The sequence below is a fragment of the Rhincodon typus genome, chromosome 26 (genome assembly GCF_021869965.1).
Source record: "Rhincodon typus isolate 14 chromosome 26, sRhiTyp1.1, whole genome shotgun sequence".
NCBI classification, from domain to species: Eukaryota; Metazoa; Chordata; class Chondrichthyes; order Orectolobiformes; family Rhincodontidae; genus Rhincodon; species Rhincodon typus.
In genome coordinates this window covers 41,243,617-41,267,186 of record NC_063357.1, presented here as the reverse complement: position 1 = coordinate 41,267,186, position 23,570 = coordinate 41,243,617, and the positions used below count along the sequence as shown (strand labels likewise).

The window sequence follows — 23,570 nt, the reverse complement described above, 5'->3', positions numbered from 1 at the left end:
GGAGGGTATTCTCAATGCGAAGGTGGGACTTTGTCTCCACAAGGACTGTATTGTAGTCGCTTTTATCAATACTATCATAGACATGCTTGCTTTCATCAGTCAGAGCCTTGAGTATTGGGGTAAGGTTATCTTTTTGCAGTTGTACAAGACATTGGTAAGGCAGCAATCGGAGTACTGCATGCAGTTCTGCTTGCATATTATTAAACTAGAAAGAGAGCAGAAAAGATTTACTAGGATGCTACCTGGACTGGAAGGTTTGAATTATAAGGTGAGGGTGGATAAGACTGGGAATTTTTTCCCTGGAGTGTAGGAGATTGAGGGGTGACCTTATGGAATTCAAAAGATCATACGAGGCATAGATAAGGTAGATACCCAACAGATTCTCCCCATGATGGGGCTGTCTAAAACTAGAGGACGTTGGTTTAAGGTGAGAGGGGAGAGATACAAATGGGCCCTGGAGAGGCAATTATTTTGGAGGGTGGTGAGTGTCTAGAATGGGCTGCCCAGAGGTGTTGGTGGAGGTGACTACAATTTTGTCACTCAAAAACTTAAACTTGGGTAATGGAAGTTCTGGGATTTAGATGCTTTTAAAGAAATAGGGAGGATGGTAAAAGAGGTGGGGGAATGGCATTGCTAGTCAGGGCTAGTAAAGCAGCTACTGAAAGGCAGTTCGAGAATGATATGTCTATAGAGTCAGTTTGGGTTGAGGTCAGGAACAAGAAAGGAGCAGTCACTTTGGGAGTTTTTTACAGACCCCCTAATAGTTGCAGAGAAGTGGAGGAGCGGATTGGGAGGCAGATGCTGGAAAGGTGCAGAAGTCATGGGTGACTTCAACTTTCCAAATATTGATTGGAAACTTTTTAGTTGTAATAGTTGAAATGGAGCGAACTTTGTCCAGTGTGTTCAGGAAGGATTCCTGACACAGTATGTAGATAGAGCAACACGAGGAGAGGTCACTTTGGATTTGGTGCTTGGCAATGAACCGGGCCAAGTGTTAGAGCATATTGGCGGTAGCGATCATAACTCTGTTACTTTTACAATAGTCATGGAAAAGGATAGGTACATACAGCAGGGTAAGGTTTATAATTCGGGGAAGGGTAATTACAATTGTTAGGCAAGAACTGCATAACATAAAATGGGGACAGATGCTGTCAGGGAAGACCACTATAGAAATGTGGAGATTGTTTAAGGAATGCATACTGCGTGTGCTTGATATGTTTGTCCCTAGCAGGCAGGGAAGATGTGGTCGAGTGAGGGAGCCTTAGTTCTCGAGAGAGATCGAGCAACTCGTTAAGAGGAAGAAGGATGCTTATATAAGCTTCAGGAAACAAGGAACGGAAAAGGCTCTAGAGGGATACAAGTTATCCAGGAAGGAACTGAAGAAAGGGCTTAGGAGAGCTATAAGGGGGCGTGAGAAAACCTTGGCAGATAGGAAAGGAAACCTCCAAGGCTTTTTACACGTACGTGAGGAATAAGAGAATGACCAGAGAAAGGGTAGGGCCGATCAAGGATTGTAAAGGGAATTTGTGCATGGAGCCTAAAGAGATAGGAGAGGTCCTTAAAGAATACTTTTCTTCAGTATTCGCAACTGAGAGGGACCTAGTAATAGGGGAGGACAGTGTGAAACAGGTTGGCAGGCTGGAGGAGGTGGATGTTAGTAAGGAAGATGTACTAGGAATTCTGAGGAACTTGAAGATAGACAAGTCCCCCGGGCCTGATGGGATTTATCCACAGATTCTATGGTAAGCGAGGGAAGAGATCGCAGGGCCTTTGACAATGATCTTTTCAACCTCACTGTCCGCGGGTATAGTGCCTGAAGATTGGAGAGAGACAAACATCATTCCCTTGTTCAAAAAAGGGAACAGGGATAACCCCGGAAATTACAGGCCAGTTAGTCTTACTTCAAGTGGTGGGCAAATTATTGGAAAGGGCTCTGAGAGGTAGGATTTATGATCACTTGGAAAGGCACAGTTTGATTCGTGTTAGTCAGCATGGATTTTTGAGGGGTAGATCATGCCTCACAAACCTTATTGAATTCTTTGAAGAGGTGACCAAATGCTTGGATGAAGGTGTAGCAGTGGATGTGGTAGACATGGATTTAAGTAAGGTGTTTGATAAGGTTCGCCATGGTAGAACATAGAACAGTACAGGCCCTTCGACCCACGATGTTGTGCCGAACTTTAACCCTAATCCTAAGGTCTTTCTAACCTCCACTTCTACCTTGTACTATCATCCATATGCCTACCTAATAGCCGGTTAAATGCCCCTAATCAGGCCGACTCCACTACCCTCTCCGGCAATGCATTCCACGCCCTGACCATTCCTCATGCAGACGGTAAGGAGGCATGGGATAGGGGAAAAATGTGGCAGATTGGATTCAGAATTGGCTGACCCTTAGAAGACAAAGGGTGGTAGTGGATGGAAAATATTCAACATGGTGCTCGGTTACGAGTGGTGTACCACAAGGATCTGTTCTGGGTCCTCTTCTATTTGTGATTTTTGTAAATGATTTTGGATGAAGGAGTGGAAGGGTGGATTATTAAGTTCGTGGATGATACGAAGGTGGGTGGAGTTGTGGATAGTGTGGAGAGCTGTTCTAGGTTACAAAGGGACATTGATAAGATGCAGAGCTGGCCTGAGAATTGGCAGATGGAGTTTAACCCTGAAAAGTGTGAGGTGATTCATTTTGGAAGGACAAACTTGAAAGCAGAATACAGGGTTAATGGATAGATTCTTGGCAGTGTGGAGGAGCAGAGGGATCTCCGGGTTCATGTCCACAGTTCCCTGAAAGCTGATAGAGTTGTTAAGAAGGCGTATGGTGTGTTAGCTTTCATTAATAGAGGGATCGAGTTCAAGAGCCGTGAAGTTATACTGCAGCAATACAAAACCCTGGTTCGGCCACATCTGGAGTAGTATGTCCAGTTCTGGTCGCCTCATTACAGGAAAGATGCGGAAGTGTTGGAAAAAGTGCAGAGGAGATTTACGAGGATGTTGCCTGGAATGGAGGGAAAGTCTTGCGAGGAAAGGTTAAGAGAGCTAGGGCTTTTCTCTTTAGAACAACGAAGGATGAGAGGTGACTTGATAGAGGTGTACAAAATGATCAGAGGTATAGATAGAGTGGACAGCTAGAGTCTTTTTATTAGGGTGGAGGCATCTATTACAAGGGCCATAGTTTTAAAGTGAAAGGAGGTAGATATCGGGGAGACATCAGACGTAGATTCTTTACTCAGAGTGTGGTTGGGACGTGGAATGCATTGCCGGAGAGGGTAGTGGAGTCGGCCTCATTAGGGGCATTTAAGCGGCTATTAGATAGGCATATGGATGATAGTATAAGGTAGGAGTGGAGGTTAGATAGACCTTGGGATTAGGGTAAAAGTTTGGCACAATATCGTGGGCCGAATGGCCTGTACTGTTCTATGTTCTAAAACATTTGGACAGATACATGGATGGAATAGGTATGGAGGGGTATGGACTAAACGCGGATATGGATTGAAACAAGGTAGCATGAACAAGTTAGGGCTTGTTTCCGTGCTGTAACCTCTGACTCTGCACTGGTCAAAAGCAAGCTATTCTTGCAACTTACATTGTTCTAATGTACTTGCTGTCCTTATCCTTTTAGATAGTAGAGGTCACAGGTTTGGCAGGTGCTGTTGAAGAGCTTAATGGGTTGCAGCAGTGCATCCTGCAAATGGTGCACATTGCTGGCAATGTGTGTCAGTGGTGAAGAGTGTGAATGGTTAAGGTGGTGGATATGGTGCCAATCAAGTGACAGCTTTGTCCTGGGTGCTATTGATCGTCTTGTGTTTTTGGAGCTGCACTCATCCAGACAAGTGGAGACTTGTGCCAATGTGCAGGCTTCAGTGTATATAGCTCGTCTGGTTCAGTTCACTGTTAATGGTAACCCCCCAGGATGTTGGTTTCAGCGATGGTGATGCCAGTGAATGGCAATGATGATGGTTACATTGTTTCATATTGGAGATGGCCATTGTGTCAAGTAGATCATGCATTAATGTCCAATTCACACATTGACATTCTGTGCATTTCAACAGTAGCAGAGTCCAGTTTTTGTTGGTGTCTGATTTATTAATTTTAACTTTTTTTCATAATATTTTGCAGAGAGTTTATCAGATCACAGAAATATAAAACAGAAGCAGAATCATTTGGTTGGAGTTTTGTATTTGAAGACTTTGTACCAGAAGAATTGAAAAACAAAGTGACACAAAGAATTGAGGTATAATTAATTCTCACAAACAGCATTTCTACATTGCACTTTAAGGAGAATGCTATAGAAAGGTATATAATTTTTAATGTTGGAGCTGGAAACCTATTTATAAAGTTTACAGAGTGAGGGATGGTGGAAATCAATAGCGCAACAGTCATGGCTAAAGTGGCAATGACTTGGTCAGTACATTGAGTATAGAGTTGGGAGGTTGTGTTGCGGCTGTGCAGGACATTGGTTAGGCCGCTTTTGGAATACTGCGTGCAATTCTGTTCTCCCTGCTATGGGAAGGATATTGTGAAACTTGAAAGGGTTCAAAAAAGATTGACAAAAATGTTGCCAAGGGCTATTTTCCCTGGAGCATCGGAGGCTGAGGAGTGATGTTATGGAGGTTTATAAAATCACCAGGGGCATGGATAGCATCTTTTACCTGGTGTGGAGAGTCCAAAACTGGTGAGGGGAGAAAGATTTAAAAGGGACCTAAGGGGCAACTTTTTCAAGCAGAGGGTGATGTATGTATGGAGTGAGCTGCCAGAGGAAATGGTGGAGGCTGGTGCCATTACAATATTTAAAAGGAATCTGGATGGGTATATGAATGGGAAGGGTTAAGAGGGATATGGGCCAAGTGCTGGCAAATGGGACTGGATTTATCAATGTTATCTGGTCAGCATGGATGTGTTGGATCGAAGGGTCTGTTTCTGAGCTGTACATCTCTATGACAGGATATTTCCCCAATGAGACAACTGTCTTTTGATCAGCTTGAATTTGGATACATAAGACTTTCTTTAGACTCTTTGACAGTGGCAAGCTTGTGTTTAGGGACAATAGAGTTTTAAGCAGGCAAGAAGTTGTAGAAGGATGTTGATGGTAGCTACGTGTGGGCAGAACTGTGGCAAATGAAATTCAAGGGGAGAAAATGTAAAATATTGAAAGGTAATGGGGAACCTACATAATAGATGGTATGAAACTTAGCAAGGGAAAAAAATCAGGAACTTGTCTTGAAGTAATGAGTCTTCGCACTTAGCTCTGCAATAACTGAATGACCTGTGATCAGCAAAGGAAATTAAGCACTCAACAGCAAATGTAGAATTAATTCAAATTTGACTACAGTGCTGGATATGTACTGCAATGATTAATTATGGTTATTTGAAAATTCAGTGGATAGGTAAGACTATATGCTAGCCATTTCCTGTGGAACCATGGTTGAGAGACTGGCTATAGTTGAAGGGGTAATAGTTCAGTGAATAATTCTATAGAGCAAGTTCAGCAAAAAAATGGTGGAAGCTGATGTTGATTTCGTCATATGCAGATTAGAGTCATTTCTTTGCGAAAGTTACATTTTGGGATGCAGTCTAGGCAAAATTTCAGATGTGATGCGGTGAGAGGGACAAGTGACCTTAGGACGTTGGCTGACACAACTTTCCAGTGCTGGGGATTAATTTTACCTCCCGCCTTCCTCTGTTAGAACATAGCACAGAGAGTGCATCTTTACTAGCGATTGAGATTTTATCTATTTCAACTCGTAGATTCTGTCTGTTTTTTCTACTGCTATGTTCCCTCTAATGAGCAGAGTAACCCCCCTCTATCCTGTAGTTTTGAATTGTTCATCAGTGAGGTATTACTGTATGCAAATTATCTGCCATATTTTCCACAGTGCAACAGTGAATGCATATCAAAGTACTCAAGGCTTCACGGGGCAGCACGGTGGCACAGTGGTTAGTACTGCTGCCTCACAGCACCAGGGACCCGGGTTCAATTCCACCTTTGGGCAACTGTCTGTGTGGAATTTGCACGTTCTCCCTGTGTCTGTGGGGTTTCCTCCGGATGCTCCGGTTTCCTCCCACAGTCCAAAGATGTGCAGGCTAGGTGGATTGGTGGTGTGTTGATTAGGTGGGTTATAAGGGGACGGGTCTGGGTGGGATGTCTGAGGGTCGGTGTGGACTTGTTGGACAGAAGGGCCTGTTTCCACATTGTAGGGATTCTATGATCTTCACAGCAGGTTGACTGTATAAGATCATGTAAAGATGCTGTATAAATTCAAATCTTGCTTTTTTCTAAAGGAAGTGATTGAGATCAGAATGTAGAGAATATGTGGTATAGGAAGGATGTGATTGTCCTGAAGGACATGCAGAGAGGATTCATCAGGATGTTGCCTGGAATGCCGCATATCAACTACGAAGAGAGGCTGGATAAGCTCTGCTAGTTTTCTTTGGAGCAACAAAGTTGAATGGAGACCTGAAAGAAATGTATAAAATTATGAAGGGCATCAACAGGGTGAATAGAAAGCATCTGTTCCCTTTTGTTGATGGCTCAATAACTAGGGGGCATAATTTCAAAGTGAAAGCAGGAGGTTTAGAGGGAATTTCAGGAAAAATATTTTCGCCCAGATGGGGATCTGGAATACACTGGAGGGTAGCTGAGGCAGGAAACCTTGTGATTTTTAGAAAGTACTTGTTTGAGAACTTGAAATGTCATGACATTTAAGGTTCTGGGCCTATTGCAGGAAAGTGGAACTAGTGTAGGTAGTGGTATAATTTTGCTTGTTACAGACTTGATGGGCCAAAAGGCCTCTTCTGAATTGTGAGATTCCATGAAACAGTTAATGCATCAGTTTGATGACCTTTCATTAGAAGTCCTGTACCACCTCTCAGTCTGCCATTGTGAACCGTTTTAGCTGCAGAATCTGCTGATGTATTCAGTTCTTATTACTGTATGATTGAAAGCCAATGTTTGAGAACATATTTTAGTTTGTAATGTAGCTTTTGCTTGTATTTAATGTTACATTTGTGTTATGTAATGTACAATTTCTTGAAAGGCAGAAGTAGCCATGAACTTTGAGATCTAAAGTAAAATTGACAATGCTGCAACGAAATGTAGAAAATGCTATTTTTATGACATTACATTACTTGGAACAATAATTGTTTATATGTTGCTGTTTCAGTCTGCTCCTTGGTGGCTACCAATTGAAAGAGCATTTTGGCGACAGGTGAGTCCTGTGGAATGAATATTAATTTGATGTTTTTGCATTTTGTTTCACAGTTGTATACTTAGTTGAAAATTAGATTATATGTAATATGTATTTTGATGCAGGGCATCCAAGAAGGAGTACCTTCTGTTCTGAGATAGTAGGAACTGCTGATGCTGGGGTCTGAGATAACAAGGTGTAGAGCTGGATGAACACAGCAGGCCAGGCAGCATTTTCTGAAGAAGGGTCCAGACCTGAAACGTCAGCTTTTCTGCTCCTCCGCTGCCTGACCTGCTGTGTTCATCCAGCTCTACACCTTGTTATCGCACCTTCTGTTCTGGTTGGAATACAGCCATGGATGCCACTCTGTTCACTTTCAACCAACAATCAATAAAAGTGCACAAAAGAGGCATCTCCAAATGCACTGAATTCATCTCCGTGCCTTCATTTAGAGTCATAGCGTGATAGAGATCTACAGCACAGTGTTTGAAAATACTGTGTTTGAAAATAACAATGGCTATAGAAGTACTTAAGTTAATTGTTAAACTCCTTCAGACACATAGAAAACCCAAATGCCACCAGTTCAAAATACAAAAACGTCCAAACTAAATATATATAAATTTCACACCTGATATCACAATTGCGCAGAATTTTTTTGCTGCATTTTGGTTGTTCTTCATTAAGAATTGTTTGGTTTAGCTAAATAACCCACCCCTAACATATTGGTGGCTTTTGGGATGTGGAATTAGATTTCATTTTTACCAATGAACTGTAGACTTTTTTTTTTTTTTTTGGTTGTATCTATAACTTATAGAATATGATCATCACAGTCAGATTTTTCCAATTGTTTTAAGCCAGCAGGCCCTGGCTCTGGAATTAAAGAAAAACTACAGTACCCAGTGGTACAGGTGAGCTGGTCTGATGCTCGGGCGTTCTGTGCATGGAAGGGGATGCGATTGCCGACTGAAGAGGAGTGGGAGTTTGCTGCTCGAGGGGGGTTGGAAGGTATGATCACATGACACTAACATGGGTTTTACATGGTGATTAAGCGGTCATTGTTGCATTCCTTGCTCTTATGTATGTTAACAACCTAGATCTTAGTATACAGAGCACAAAAACTTTGTGGATGATGCAATACATAGAAGCTTTGTACAATCCATGAAGCTGCTTCAAGATCCAAGGAACTTGACCTATTTCCAGTGATTTTTTTATTTATTTAATAGTCAGGAAGATCAGAAACCAGATCTAATACTGAATTTCTAAACTTCCGGTGTTAGAAATCCACTGTTCGGTAGAAATTTTTCATCTCTGATGGTGTATAACTTGGAAAGCACATAGAAGCTAGTGGAATGGGTGAACAAATGGCAGATGGAATTAACATTGAGAAGTGTGAAATCTTTCATTTTGATAGAATGTTGGGGGTGGGAAGTTGATAATATAAAACAAAGGGCAGAATTCTCAAGGCGTCCAGCTGCAATAGGATGTGGGTGTAGATGTGCCTTAATCATTGGAGATATCAGGACAACATGGTGATTCTGTGGCTAGCACTGCTGCCTCACAGCTCCAAGGGCCTGGATTCGATTTCACCCTCGGCGACTATCTGTGTGGAGTTTGCACATTCTCCCCACGCCTGCATAGGTTTCTTCCGGGGGCTCCAGTTTCCTTCCACAGTCCAAAGGTGTGTAGGTTAGGTGAGTTAGCCACAGGAAATGTGGCGTTCTGGGAATAAGGGTTGAGTGGGGGATGGGTGGCAGGGAGTGGTGTAGGTCCAGGTGGGATGCTCTGTGGAGGGTCAATGGGCTGAATAGCCTGCTTCCACACTGTAGGGATTCTATGATTCTATAACAGAGTGGCAGAGTAGTTAAGGTACAAGAGAAAGCTGTTTAGCCCCAGCCTACCTGTCCTGCATTCAATTAGATGATGGCTGATGTCTTAACTTCACCTCCCTACTTGGCTTCTATACTCCTGAATGCCTTTACCTGACAAACATTTACCAGTTAAATTCCTGGTAACCATTACAGTCCAGATGTTATTTGGCACTAAGCTTCTTTTTGCTTAACTCTTGAATTGTTATTTGTTAGAATCTCACTGTTGAGGGGAACTCATTCCAACTCCACTGAACACTTGGAGCATTTCAGATCCTAATCATTAACTGTGTGAAAGGATTTTCCTTGTGTCTTCCGTCACCTGAAATCAATGCCCTTTGTTCTCAACCTTTTTACTAATGGGAATGGTTTTTCCTTATCACAGTCCTTAAGCTATGGAATACCTCTAAAATTTCTCTTCTTCAAGGAAAACAGACCCAGCTTCTCTAAACCATGTACAAAACTGAAGTTCCTCATCTCTGGGACAATTGTTGATCTTTACTGCACCCTCTTGAATGTCATTTCAACTTTGTTAAAATTGGATACTGTACTCCAGCTGAGGTTCTATGGAAAATAAACATAATCTCCTTGCTGTCATACTCTGTGCCATATTAATAAATTTTAGGATGTTGTATACTTTGTTAACCAAACTAGGATTGTTGGTTGTTCTATAGTGTACGGAAGCTACATAGACTCATGGAGTTGTACAGCCCGGAAACAGACACTTTGGTCCAACACATTCATCCCGACCAGATATCCTAAATTTAATCTAGTCCCCTTTGCCAGCATTTGGCCCAAATCCCTCTTAAACCCTTGCTATTCATGTACCCATCCAGATCTCTTGACTATTCACACTATCCTCCTCTCCCCTTGCCCCCACCCCGACGTATACGCCTGTCTGTCACTCTTCAGTCTCAGACACTGAACATTCCTGCTTTAGCAGGGAGACCAGAATTGAACGCGGTATTTCAAAAGTGGCCTAACCAATGTCCTGTTTGGCTGCAACATGACATCCCAACAAGAACAGAAATTGCTGGAAAAGCTTAGCAGGTCTGATAGTATCTGTGGAAGGGTCACTGGACCTGAAACATTAACTTTGATTTCTCTCCAGATGCGAGTTAATGTTTCGGGTCCAGTGACCCTTCCACAGATGCTGCTAGACTGCTGAGCTTTTCCTGCAATTTCTGTTTTTGTTTCTGACTTACAGCGTCTGCAGTTATTTTGGTTTTTATGACATCCCAACTCCTACAGTCCATGCACTGACCAATAAAGGCAAGTATACTAAACATCGTCTTCATCTTACCTGTGACTGCACATCCAAGTAACTATGAACCTGCACCCCAACGTCTCTTTGTTTGGCAACACTTCCCAGGACTCTATCATTAAGTGTCTAAGTCCTGCCATGATTTGTCTTACCAGAATGCAACACTTCATATTTATCTAAATTAAACTCCAACTGCCTCCCCTTGGCCCATCGGCTCATCTAATCAACGTCCCGTTATACTCTGAGAGAACCTCCTTTTTCGCTGTCCGCTTCACCACCAATTTTGGTGTCACCTGCAAACTTACTAACCATACCTCCTGTACTCACATCCAAATCATTTATATAAATGACAAAAAGCAGTGGACCCAGCACCAATCCTTGCGGCACACTGCTAATCATAGGCCTCCAGTCTGAAAATCAGCCCTTCACCAACCTTTGTCTCCTGCCTTCAAGCCAGTTTGCTATTAGCCATCCAAATGGCTAGCTGTCCCGTTTCCATGCAATCTATCTTTGCCAACCAGCCTTTCATATGCAGCCTTGTCGAATGCCTTGCTGAAGTCCAGATAGACAACGTTCACTGCTCTGTCGTCTTCAATCTACTTTGTCACTTCTTCAAAAAACTCGGTCAAGCTAGTGAGACATGGTTTCCCATGTACAAAGCCACATTGACGCTCTGTACTGAATAGTTCACAGTGACCTTGGATTTAATCAATTGTTCCCCTGCCCAACTCCTGCTCCGGATCCAAGTACTGCCAGCCTAACCTCCACTACCCAAGACACAATGCCTTGATCAGACCTGCTTTAGAATCCCTACAGTGTGGAAACAGGCCCTTCGGCCCAACAAGTCCACACCGAACCTCAGAAGCATCCCACCCAGACCCATCCCCCTGTAACCCACCTAATTTACACATCCCTGAACACTACGGGCAACTTAGCATGGCCAATCTACCTAGCCTGTACATCTTTGGACTGTGGGAGGAAACCGGAGCACCCGGAGGAAACCCACGCAGACATGGGGAGAATGTGCAAACTCCACACAGACAGTCGCCTGAGGGTGGATTTGAACCTGGGTCCCTGGTGCTGTGAGGCAGCAGTGCTAACCACTGAGCCACTGTGCCGCCCCCAAGTTTTGCCGTTGTGCTATAGGTTTCTGTGACTCCTTGACTTCTGAAGCCCCCGAGCTTTGACAAGCTTTAACTTCATTCTTCCTTACTCTAAGCATTGCCCACCTGCATGACATCCCAACAACCACTCCCCTAAGTGACATGCCCCTACCTGGTACTCTGCTCCCTCTCCCTCTTAACTTCTCTCACTATTTCTCAAAATGCCTGCAGGTTCTTTGCCTTGTGTCTTAGAAAATTGCAAAAATGAAACTGTTTGGCAAAGCCATTCTGTGTTGTGATTTAGCTTCCAAATGTGCAGCTCAAGTTGTGACCTGTTCCAATGTCTGTTTTCTCTTGTCGACCTTTTGGACTTTTGGTACTGTGTGGTATCCTCCTGTGATAAAGTTATGTGTAATGCCAAGGACTTCTGTTTGTTTTGATCTTTAATTGAAGATATTCTTGTTATTTCTGCTTTCAGGTAGACTATACCCATGGGGAAACAAATTTCAACCAAATCGCACAAATCTCTGGCAGGTAGTGTGTTGTATCCAATTTTGATTGTAACTAAAATTATAGAATTTTATGATCTGCAACTTGCCAATCTTTCGATATGATTGAGGATAGTTATGGGTGCAGATAAGTAAACACTTGCCTCGATCCTGAAATTGGTGATTCTTGATGGGGGTCCAGCACCCTCATTATCTCTTCCAAGTTGCTACCGTTAGGTATGAGTAAAGTTGTCAAGCAGAATCTAGCTGTTTGATTGCAGAGAGAATCTGCATTTCCCAAAAGGGTTAAAAAGGCTCTTGTGGCACGGTGGTAATGTGCCCACCTCTGAGCCAGGAGACCTGGGTTCGAGTCCCACTTGCCCCAGAGGTGCGTAATAGCATCTCTGCACATGTTGTTTAGAAAATATCTACAGCTTGAGGGTGTTGCTGTCTGGGGCAGCCTTTAACAAAGGGCCTGTTGTGACATGTCTCTACCGCTGAATCAGCAACACAATGTTCAAGTCTCACCTGCTTCAGAAATCATGGAGTCATGCACAACGGCAAATAAAAGGCCCTTTAGCCCATCAAGTCTATGTTGGTCAAAAGCAAGTACCTAAGTGCTCTAATCCCATTTATATGCCTTGACATCGTGTATGCAAATCTCACCACTGCTAACATGGTCTGAGAGCTTCTGCCTCTACCACTCTTTAAAGGCGCAGAATTCCAGACCTTTAGGTAAAAAATAAGTTCCTCTCATGCCCTGTAAACCTCCTGTTTCTTATATTAAATCTAGCCTTGTATTATTCCTTAAAAGTAATTTAACTTTTTTCGCTTGCAAACCATAACTGGAGAAGATTAACTGTATCCAATATCTGAAAGCTTGACAGATCTGTTTTCTTTGAGTTATATCTCAGATTTTATGCTGCACAGGAGGAATGTGTAATGTGTAAAAACATCTTTGAGCAAGTTGATAAGATAATATCTTCTTGAGGGGTAGTTTGGTAGGGCTTTTGTGGCTCAGTGGTAGTGTCCCTATGTCTGAGCCAGGAGGTTCAAGTTCCACCTGTTTTCTTCACAGGCTGATTTTAGAAACTATGTTCCTAAAGGATTGTTGGGTATCGTTGGGATTATGAACCTTTGCAACTTCCCTCACTTGAATGGTGAAGCCAGTTGCAGCACCCAGCACATCAGCTGCAGAAACAGAAGTTGCTGGAAAAGCTCAGCAGGTCTGACAGCACCTGTAGAGAGAAATCAGAGTTAACGATTCTTGTCAAGTGACCTATCCTCAGAAGAGATAGTAGCTAGGAAAATGTCAGTTTATATGCATGGTGGGGGGAGGAGGTAAGGAGTAAACTATGGATGGGGATAGAGCCCAAAGAGAGAGAAGAACAGCTGGATGGACAAAGGGGTGGATGACTATCTGACTAGGGGGGTGAATAACTATTAATGGGGATTGTTAATGGCTTTCAGTGGGTTGTGTGTAATAGCATATTGTGGTGATAAGGGCTGGGGTGTGGGGATTGGGATAAGGACATGGGAGAGCTCAAGCCCTGAAGTTGTTGAACTCAACTGAAGTAGACTTGGTGACCACTCTGCTGAACATCTACGTTCTTCCCGCAAATAAGACCCTGAACTACCGGTTGCCTGCCACTTCTAATGCACCATCCTGTTCGCTGACCAACATATCTTCTCTGGCTTGCTGCAGTGTTCTAGCGAAGCTCAATGCATTGGATGATTATTTGGATGGGAGAAAAAGATTGACACTAGATAAGAATAAAAACAAGTTATAGGCATGATGGGGTGAATGGTCTCCTCCTGTACTATAACAATTGTGTTTCTTTTCTGGACTCCTCCTGGACAAGCTTATTTAATCCAGTCTAACACAATCTCCCTGCGTAAAGATGTTAAAAAGGCATTTGGGATGCTTGCTTTCATCAGCCGATGCATTTTGTTCCTATTCATGTATTTGTCCATGTGTTTCTTGAATGCTGCTATTGTGTCTGCTTCCACCACCACCTCTGGCAACATGTTTCAGGCACCCACTACTCTGTGTGGAAAAACTTGCCTCGCACATATCTTTTAAACATCCCCACTCCCCTTTGCTCCTTGAACCTGTGTCACCTAGTAATTGACCCCTCCATCCTGGGAAAATGCCTAATACTTTGAACTCTATCCGTGCCATTCACAATTTTTAAACTTCTTTCAGATCGCCCCTCAACCTGCTGCATTCCAGTGAATACAAACCCAATCTATCCAACCTTTCTTCATAACTAAAGTCCCCCATACCAGGCAACATCCTGGTTAAACCTTTTCTATACCCTCTCCAAAGCATCCGCATCCTTCTGGTCATGTGGTGACCAGAACTGTATGCAATACTGAGCATAAGGGTGGTAGAAACTCTCAACATTTTAAGAAATAGTTTTAGATGTGCATTTGCAATGCTAAGCCATACAAGGCTATGGACCAAGTGCTGGAAAAATGGGATTAGAATTTTGTTTTTGTGGTTGTTTTTGATTGGCATGGACGCAATGGGCCAAGGGCCTTGTTCTGTGCTGTCAGACTTATGACTATAAACTCCTGGCTCTCTCTGTCACTGTTTTTAAACTCCAGGTTCTCCTTTTGTCCCTTGTGAGGTATTCTGATTCTGCTGCTATAACACTCAGTGATGGGAAATTATATACAGGCATTCTCTCATTTCCAACTTTGCTTCCCTTTGCCATCCTTCTAGGATGCATCACATTGAGACCTGGAGATTTCACTATTTTCAGAACGGTCAACTTTTTAAGTCCCTCATCATTATTTATTTTTATTCTATCCAATGTCTCTGTTGACAGTATTGTGTAGTGAAGTCTCTTTTAGAGTCCAACAGCATAGAAGCAGGCCCTTTCGGACCACCACGTCCGTGCTGACCAACAAACACCAAACCATATGTGCCTCATTTAATTGCACCTGCTATGCCCTGGCATTTTAACGCCCTGGCATTTTAAGTGTTCATCCAGGTGCTGCTTAAATGTTGCAAGAGTGCCTGCCTTCACACTCTCAGGCAGTGCATTCCATATTTCTATTACCCTCTGGGTGGAAAATCTATTTCCTCAGATCTCCTGTAAACCGCTTACTCCTCACTTTAAACTTGTGTTATGGATCAAACCAAACCCCCTCAAAAGATAGCCTAGACTCAAACTTTTTCTTATTTTAAAGGTAAGTGTAAGACATTGCATTCCAGGTACAATTCGATTGGTCAAACTACTCAACTTTATGCAAAACAAACTTCATTTTTAATTTATTTTGTCTGTTTTTTAACTATAAAAATAAAAGAATTGGCTTAACTGTGTCAAAATGCTTAACATGTTTGATCTATTTCAATGCCCTTGTCCGCCTATCAAAATTAACTTGTTTGATCCTTTTAAATTCTATGTACATTTGACCAGGTTCCCTCCTCAGATTCCTAAAACATCTGTAGGCTTCTGGTACTAGCCATATGTACTTACCATGGCTTTTTTCACGTCATACTCTCCAGCTACCCTTCACACTTGGAAGAACACACTGGCACTGACCTTGCATTATACTACTTTTGAAAGACTCCCTCTTTCCAAATGTAGACTTGCAAGTAGTTGCTCCCAGTCTTTGTTTGCAAAATCCTGTCTAATGATTTTGAAATTAGCCTTCCCCAATTTAGACACAACTTTTGCGCAAACCTCATCCCATTCCATAATGACTTTGAAACTGGTCACTATTCCCAAAATGTTTGACCACTAATACTTCAACCACTAGATCAGCTTCATTCTCTAGGATTAGGTCTAGCACTGCCCCCTCTCTAGTAGGGCAATCTACATCTTGGCACAAAAAGCATTCCTCGATTCACCATAAAATTTCACCCTTTCACAATAAGGGAATCCCAGTTATTTTTAGCAAAGTTGAAACCCCCTGCTACTATAACTCTATTCCTCTCACACTTGTTCTGTGATTTGCCTCCATATAATGATGGAATCCTTGCAGTGTGGAAACAGACTGTTATGGCCCAACAAGTCCACACTGATCCTTGGAGCATCCCACTCGGACCCATCCCCCTATAACCCACCTAATCTAGGCATCTCTGAACACTATGGGCAACTTAGCATGGCTAATCCACCTAACCTGCACATCTTTGGATGTGGGAGGAAACCGGAGCACCCGGAGGAAACCCATGCAGATATGGGAAGAATGTGCAAATTCCACACAGACAGCTGCCCTGAGGGTGGAATCGAACCCGGGTCCCTGGCGCTGTGAGGCAGCAGTGCTAACCATTGAGCCACCGTGCCGCCCCTCTGCGCCTCTATTTTCCTCTGACTATTGCAGGGCCTGTAGTATAATCCCAGCAAAGTAATTGTCCCTTTTTTTTTTTTTTGTTCCTAAATTCTACCCTCATTTGAAGAGCCTTTGAAGATGTCCTCCCTCATTACTGTCATGGTCTCCTTTATTGATAATATGATGCCCCTAGCTCTCTTACTTTGCGCACAACACTCCTGCGCCCACATCATGCCTTCTATGCCCTGAAATGTTAAGCTGCCACTCATGCCCTTCCTTCAACCATGTCTCAGTGACTGCAGCAATATCATATTCCCATGTGCTGATCAATGCTGTAAGTTCATTTGCCTTACTTGTCAGGCTTCGTGCATTAAAATAGATATAGTTTATCTGCATTTACCTGCATTTCTGAAGAAGGGTCTAGGCCCGAAACGTCAGCCTTCCTGCTCCACTGATGCTGCTTCGCCTGCTGAGTTCATCCAGCCCTACACCTTATTATCTCAGATTCTCCAGCATCTGCAGTTCCTACTATCTCTATAATTTATCTCTCCAGTTCTCCCACATGCCCATGTCTCCTCCTCCTGTCCTAGTATTCCTCCTATATCTGACTGAACCTTGCTCCCAACTTTACATCTGCTCTGTCCCCCGTCTGACTGCCAAATTAGATGGAAACCTCCCTTACTGTACAAACAAGCCTCCCAGCAAGGACTTTGGACCCTTCTGGTTCAGATGCAACCCATCTTGTATGGGCTCCACCTACCCCACAAACTGTACCAATAATCCAAAAATCTAAAGCACTCCTTCCTACACCATCCCTTTAGCCACGCATTCATCTGACCTGTTTTTTTTATTCCTGTACTTGTAGTGTGTACACTGGAAGTAATTTGGAGATTGCAACCTTAGTATTCCTCCTTTTTAATCTACTCCCTTACTTTCTAAATCCCTATCGCAAGGCCTCATTTCTTTGTTTCCCCATTCATTGGTATTTATGTGTACCACAATTGCTGCCTGTTCACCTTCTTCTCCCTTCAGAATGCCCTGCAGCCTTTGAGACATCGCTAACCCTTGCACCAAGAAGGCAGCATTACTTTCAAGAGTCTTGTTTCTGGTCACAGAGCAGTCAGTTTCCCTGTTGCCTGTCAGTTCCCTATCACTAAAGCTCTCTGTCCTTTTCCTCCCCTGCTCTGCAGCAAAGACAACCATACTGGCACAAACTTGTTAGTATTTTCCCCTGAGAGGCCAAACCCCCATTCCCTCCCCCTGCCCCCTAAAAAAACAGTATCTAACACAGTCTATCTGTTTGAAATGAGTTGGGGTGATGTTGAAGAATGGCCACAGGGGCCTCTTGCACTACTTGACCATGCGTACTATTTTTCTTCGTGGTCACACAATACTTTTCTGCCTGTGTAGTCCTTACTTATAGTTTGATTAGCTCACTAAACATGCATCTGTGAAGATGTCATGGATAACTCTGTAGTGAGTCTATCCACAGCTCCAGCTGCTCCACTTGACTAATCAGGAGTTGCAGCTGAACGCACATTCTGCGTTCGTAGTCACTGGAAGTGACCCTCATTTCCCACATATTACAGGAGTATTTTGTGGAGTCGTGTCCTCCTGCCATTCGGAACCTTACGCATACAAACAATAAACTATGAGCAAATTATTCAACCTTACCCACGACTCACCAAATCAGATTTCTTTCTCTCTATTTCTAACAAACCACAGACCATAAAAATAAGGACTTTACACTTTTCTGTCCCAGTACTGGTGTCTCAGTCCCTAAAGCTGGTTCCTCACTGCTTCCCTGTGATGTCACCCCAATTATTTTTTCCTGTTTAGAAATAAGTGTCTTTATCTTTTATCACTCCTTGTTCTTTCCCCACAAGCTCTTCTGCAGTTCCCAGTGAGTGTCCACATTTTCCTGTGATGTCACTCTTTGCTTTGTGCTGGGCTCCCAATCCTGGGTTTTCAGCTTATTCTGTTAAAAGCCCTTACAAGCTATGAACCAAAAAAGCATGCAGAATAACAGCATCTCTTTCCTTCTACACCAAATTCCCATGCTGCTCTAAAATCCCAAAATACATACTCACTCAGTTTGCGCCCCTCTCTCTCGATGCCCTCTGCCTCTGCAAGATTTCTGTTTATTGTATTTGTTTGCTCCTACCCTTTAACTCTTTAGGTGTTTCTAAAAGAGTTTCATTTTATTTTACTCATGTTCTCATTGACTTCTGTGGTAATTTTTTCTGGATGTGTCCTTTTAGGGAAAATTTCCAGATGAAGACACAGTAGAAGATGGATATCATGGTGTATCTCCTGTAAATGCATTTCCACCGCAAAATAACTATGGTAAGAGTCTGTCACTGTCAACATTTTTCTGGAGCTCAGTGCACCCCATCTTGATCATCTTATAAATACACCCCAGCTGAAAACCAGTTGTTTCTGCCTCCTTATACACACTCATTCTCACTTTTTAAAATAAGGATAAATTTGAGGTGATGCACTTGTGCAGGACAAACAAGGCAAGGGATTACATGATGAGTGGTAGGGTCTTGGGAAACACTGAGGATCAGAAGGAGCTTGGTGTGCATATACACTGGCCCTGAAGATATGAGGACAGGATCAAGTGGCTAAGAAGGTATATGGAATACTTGCCTTTATTAGACGAGGCGTAGGGTTTTACAGCAGAGAGATTTTGCTGGAATTGTAAAGAACATTGGGCCAGGGTTTGACGTCAGTTCTGTAATCCACATTATAGGAGGAGCATGTGATAATCCTGGACAGTGTGCAGAGAATTTTACCAGAATGTTGCCTGGGCTGGAGAGTTTATGAAGAGAGATTGGACAGAATGGGATTGTTTTCCTTAGAGCAGAGGAGATTGAGAGGGACACGATTAAAATATATAAAATAATGAGGTATAGAGAGAGAAGACAGGAAGAAACATTTCCCATTGGTGAAGCAATCAATGACCAGGGGCACAGATTCTGCATAAGAGGCAGAAGGTTTAAAGGAAGATGTGAGGAAAAACCTTTTCCTCCAGAGAGTGGTTGGAATCTGAACTCTCAACCTGTAAGAGTGGTAAAGGCAAGAACCCCCAAAATTCAAACAGTATTTTTCCAAGGCATGCAAGATTGCAGGCCAAGTGCTGGAAAATGAGATTAGAATATTTAGGTCATTATTTCTGACCGGTGCAAACTTGATGGACCAAATGACTTTTTCTGTGCTATAGGTCTCTGACTTTCTGTCACTGTCTCTCATTTTCTCCCCTGAATTATTACTTACATGCAGATACATTTGTAAGCTCACCAAGTGCATTTAATGACTGCTGAGAAAAGAAGATTGATTTAACTGGAATCATTTACTGGCATCAGTAGCAGGTTTATTGAAATAAAAATGTCTGCATTTGAAAGTAACTTTCTTTATGTTCCTTGTTCAGGCCTCTATGACATGCTAGGAAATGTATGGGAATGGACGGACTCGGAATATTCTCCACGAGGTCTTCCTTCAAAGGCTAGCGCTCAGAAGATGCATGTCCTGCGTGGCTCCTCCTGGATTGACAGTGCAGATGGATCATTCAATCACAAAGCACGGGTTACCAGCAGGTAGAACTCTGCATCTTGCAATACTTCTCTGAAGCCATTGATTTTGTATTTTTGGCCTTTTTTGAACATTTTTACGCCAACTCATCCAATCATAGATTAGTCACTGCATAGGAGAACATAAGAACATAAGAACTAGGAGCAGGAGTAGGCCGTCTGGCCCTTCGAGCCTGCTCCGCCATTCAATAAGATCATGGCTGATCCTTTCGTGGACCCAGATCCACTTACCCGCGTTCTCACCGTATCCCTTAATTCCTTTATTGTTCAAAAAAAATCTACCTTTTTTTTTGAAAACGTTTACTGAAGTAGCGTCAACTACTTCACTGGACAAGGAATTCCATAGATTAACAACCCTCTGGGTGAAGAAATTCCTTCTCAGTTCAGTCCTAAATCTGCTCCCTCTAATCTTGAGGCTATGCCCTCTTGTCCTAGCTTCACCTGCCAGTGGAAGCATCCTCTCTACTTCTATCTTATCTATTCCCTTCATAATTTTATATGTTTCTATAAGATCCCCCCTCAATCTTCTGAATTCCAATGAATATAATCCCAATCTACTCAGTCTCTCCTCATAAGCCAACCCCCTCAACTCCGGAATCAACCTAGTGAACCTCCTTTGCACCCGCTCCAGTGCCAGTACATCCTTTCTCAAGGAGGAGGTCATTCAGTCTGTCAAGTGAGGTCTCTTCAAAGCTGGACTGGAATTGCATCCCTAATGGCATGGATTGCAGGAGTTCAAGAAGGCAGTTCACTGCCATCACCTCAAGGGCAATTGGTGATAGACAACATGTGCTGGTCCACCCAGCGAAAGCCATATTCCCTGACTGAATTTTTTTTAAAAATGCCCGCTGATCTTGACCTTTTCTGCCTCCAGAGATTTGTGCACTTATATCTCAGTTCTCTACCTGCATCCACTTTTTAGTATTTTGCCTTTTATTTTCTATTGCCTCTCCACCTTATTCCTACCAAATTTTATTAGTTCACACTTCTCTACTAAAATTTATCTGCTATATACTCTGTTAATTTCACCATCCTTTTTCTGTCTGCTTGAAGTTCATTGCTGTCCTTCTCACTGTTTGACTGATAGGTGGTGTTTTAGTGGTAATGTCATTGGACTAGTAATCCAGAGACTCATCCTAATGTTCTGGGGGTATGAGTTCCAATCCCAACGTCGCAGATGGTGAAATTTGAATTCAGAATAAATCTGGAATTTAAAATTGTGGATTCTCGTAAAGAGCCATCTTGTTCACTGCCTTTAGGGAAGGAATATTATTTCCAAGTTTGCAGATGGATTGAGAATTGTGAGGAGGATGCAAGGAGGCTTCAAGGGGATCCAGACAATTTTGTATGTGGGCGAAGACCTGACAGGTGCCGTAGAATATGGAAAAAATGTAAAGTTATACACTTTAGTGTGAAAAGCTGAATGGAAGAATATTATATAAATGGTAATATATTGGGAAATGTGGATGTACAAAGGGATCTGGGGATGCCCTTGTACACCAGTGGAAGTAAAATGAATACATTGAAAGTAAATGGGCAAATAGTCTGTTGGCCTTCATTGCAAGAGGTTTTGAGTTCAGAAGTCGGGATGTTTTACAGTGGTTATAGACAGCTTGGTTAAGACTGCACCTGAAGTACTGTGCATTTTTGGTCTCCCTAATTAAGATACCATATACTTGTCATAGAGGAGTGCGGTAGAAGTTCACTTGGCTGATATCAGGGATGGTAGGAGTTTCGTCTGAGAAGAGATTGGTTTGATTGGACCTGTACTCACTGGAGTTTAGCAGAAGGAGACAGGATCTGATTGAAGCGTATAAAATTTGAACAGGACTAGACCAACTAGATGCAGGGAGAGTTTAGAATCGGGTCACATTCTCTTAATATTGTGTAGGCCGTTTACGACTTGAGGAAACATCTCTTTGGTCAAAGTGAGGTCAACCTGTGGGATTCACTTCCACAATGCTGTGGAGGCCAAGTATATTCAAGAAAGATATCTTTTTTTGATATTAAAGGAATCAAGGATAATGGGGAGAAATTGGAAACATGGTGTTAAGATCAGCCATGATCATATTGAATAGTGAGCAGGGTCAAAGGGCCAAATGGCCCACTCCTACTCTTATTTTCTACGTTTCCATAAAATCTTGTCTGGTTCTGACCTGAATGTGACTCCAGACTCTCAGCAATGTAGTTGACATTTAAACTGCCCTCTGAAATGGCCTAGCAAGCCACTCAGTTCAAGTGAATTAGGGACAGGTGATAAATGCTAGCTCAGGAATCCTATTAATTCTTTTTCTCTATACCTGGAGAACACAGTTACAAAGTAATAGACCATTCAGCCAATTGAGCATATTCCATCATTTAATACTTTTGTGGCTGATGGAAATTTTCCACGTCTTTTCTACCCATGCCGTCCCCGTAACCGTGTATGCATTGATAATCAAAAATTTATCAACTTCTCAAATCATAGAATCACACAGTAAAGAAGAGCCCTTCAGCCCATCAAGTGTATATCACCAAAAGTACACTATTAGCTACACCATTTCCACTTGCCTACTCTAGACACAGAGCCTTGAATGTTATGGCACTTCAAGTGTTCATCCAAGTACTTTTTAAAGATGTTGAAGTTTCACATTTCAACTATCCTCCCAGGCAGTGCATTCCACCATCCTCTGCTGTTTGTGGTGTATATAAATGATTCGGAGGAAAGTGTAGCTGGTGTAATTAGTAAGTTTGCGGATGATACAAAGGTTGGAAATATTGAGATAGTGATTGTCAGAGGATATAGCAGGATATAGACTAGAACAAAGAACATAGAAAATTACAGCACAGGAACAGGCCCTTCGGCCCTCTAAGCCTTCAGCAACATGCTGCCTGTCAAAACTAAAACCCCCTACCCTTCCGCGAACCATATTCCCCAAATCCAACGTTTTTGTGTACTTGTCAAGATGCCCTTTAAAAGTCCCCATTATATCTGCTTCCACTGCCTCCCCTGGCAGTGAGTTCCAGGCACCCATCATCCTCTGTGTAATAAGCTTGCCTCATACATCACCTTTCAACCTTGCCCCGTACATCACCTTTCAACCTTGCCCCTCACGCCTTAAACCTAGACTCTTTGTAACTGATTCTTCTACTCTGGGGAAAAACCTTCTGACTGTCCACTCTGCCCATGCCCTTCATAATCTTGTAGACCTCTATCAGGTCACCCCTCAACCTCCATTGTTCCGGTGAGAACAACCCAAGTTTCTCCAACCTCTCCTCATAGTTAATGCCCTCCATACCAGGCAACATCCTGGTAAATCTTTTTTGTACCCTCTCCAAAGCCACCACATCCTTCTGGTAGTGTGGCGACCAGAATTGAACACCATATTCCAAATGCAGCCTAACTAAGGTTCTATAAAGCTTCAACATTACCTACCAATTTTTAAACTCCATGCCCTGGCCTTCGAAGGCAAGCCTTGTTGACTACCCTTTCCACCTGCGTTGCCACTTTTTCAATGATCTGTGTACCTGTACACCCAGATCCCTCTGCCTATCAGTACTCTGAAGGGTTATGCCATTTACTGTATATTTTCCAGCTGAATTAGACCTTCCTACATGCGTCAGTATTCACCGTACTCTCATTTTTCCAGATTAAACACCATCTGCCATTTCTGCCCAAGTCACCAATCTATGCCGTATCCTCTGATGGTCGTCATTGCTATCCGCAATTCCACCAACCTTTGCGTCATCCGCAAACCTACTAATCAGACCAGTTACATTTTCCTCCAAATCATTTTTATATATATATAT

At 42.7% G+C, this 23,570-nt stretch overlaps 1 protein-coding gene across 2 annotated transcripts in view; it reads left to right on the top strand.

The window, feature by feature from the left end:
• The window catches only part of sumf2 (sulfatase modifying factor 2), a 30,796-nt gene extending 10,990 nt beyond the window's left edge, over positions 1-19,806 (top strand). For both annotated transcript variants that reach the window (XM_048612637.1, XM_048612636.1), the window contains exons 3-8: positions 4,117-4,231; positions 7,161-7,205; positions 8,039-8,189; positions 11,895-11,950; positions 18,450-18,534; positions 19,622-19,806. In XM_048612637.1, coding sequence (XP_048468594.1) covers positions 4,117-4,231; positions 7,161-7,205; positions 8,039-8,189; positions 11,895-11,950; positions 18,450-18,534; positions 19,622-19,791 — 622 coding nt within the window. In that variant the 3' untranslated portion in view covers positions 19,792-19,806. The remainder of the gene's footprint in view (positions 1-4,116; positions 4,232-7,160; positions 7,206-8,038; positions 8,190-11,894; positions 11,951-18,449; positions 18,535-19,621) is intronic.
• Positions 19,807-23,570: the final 3,764 nt, after the last annotated feature.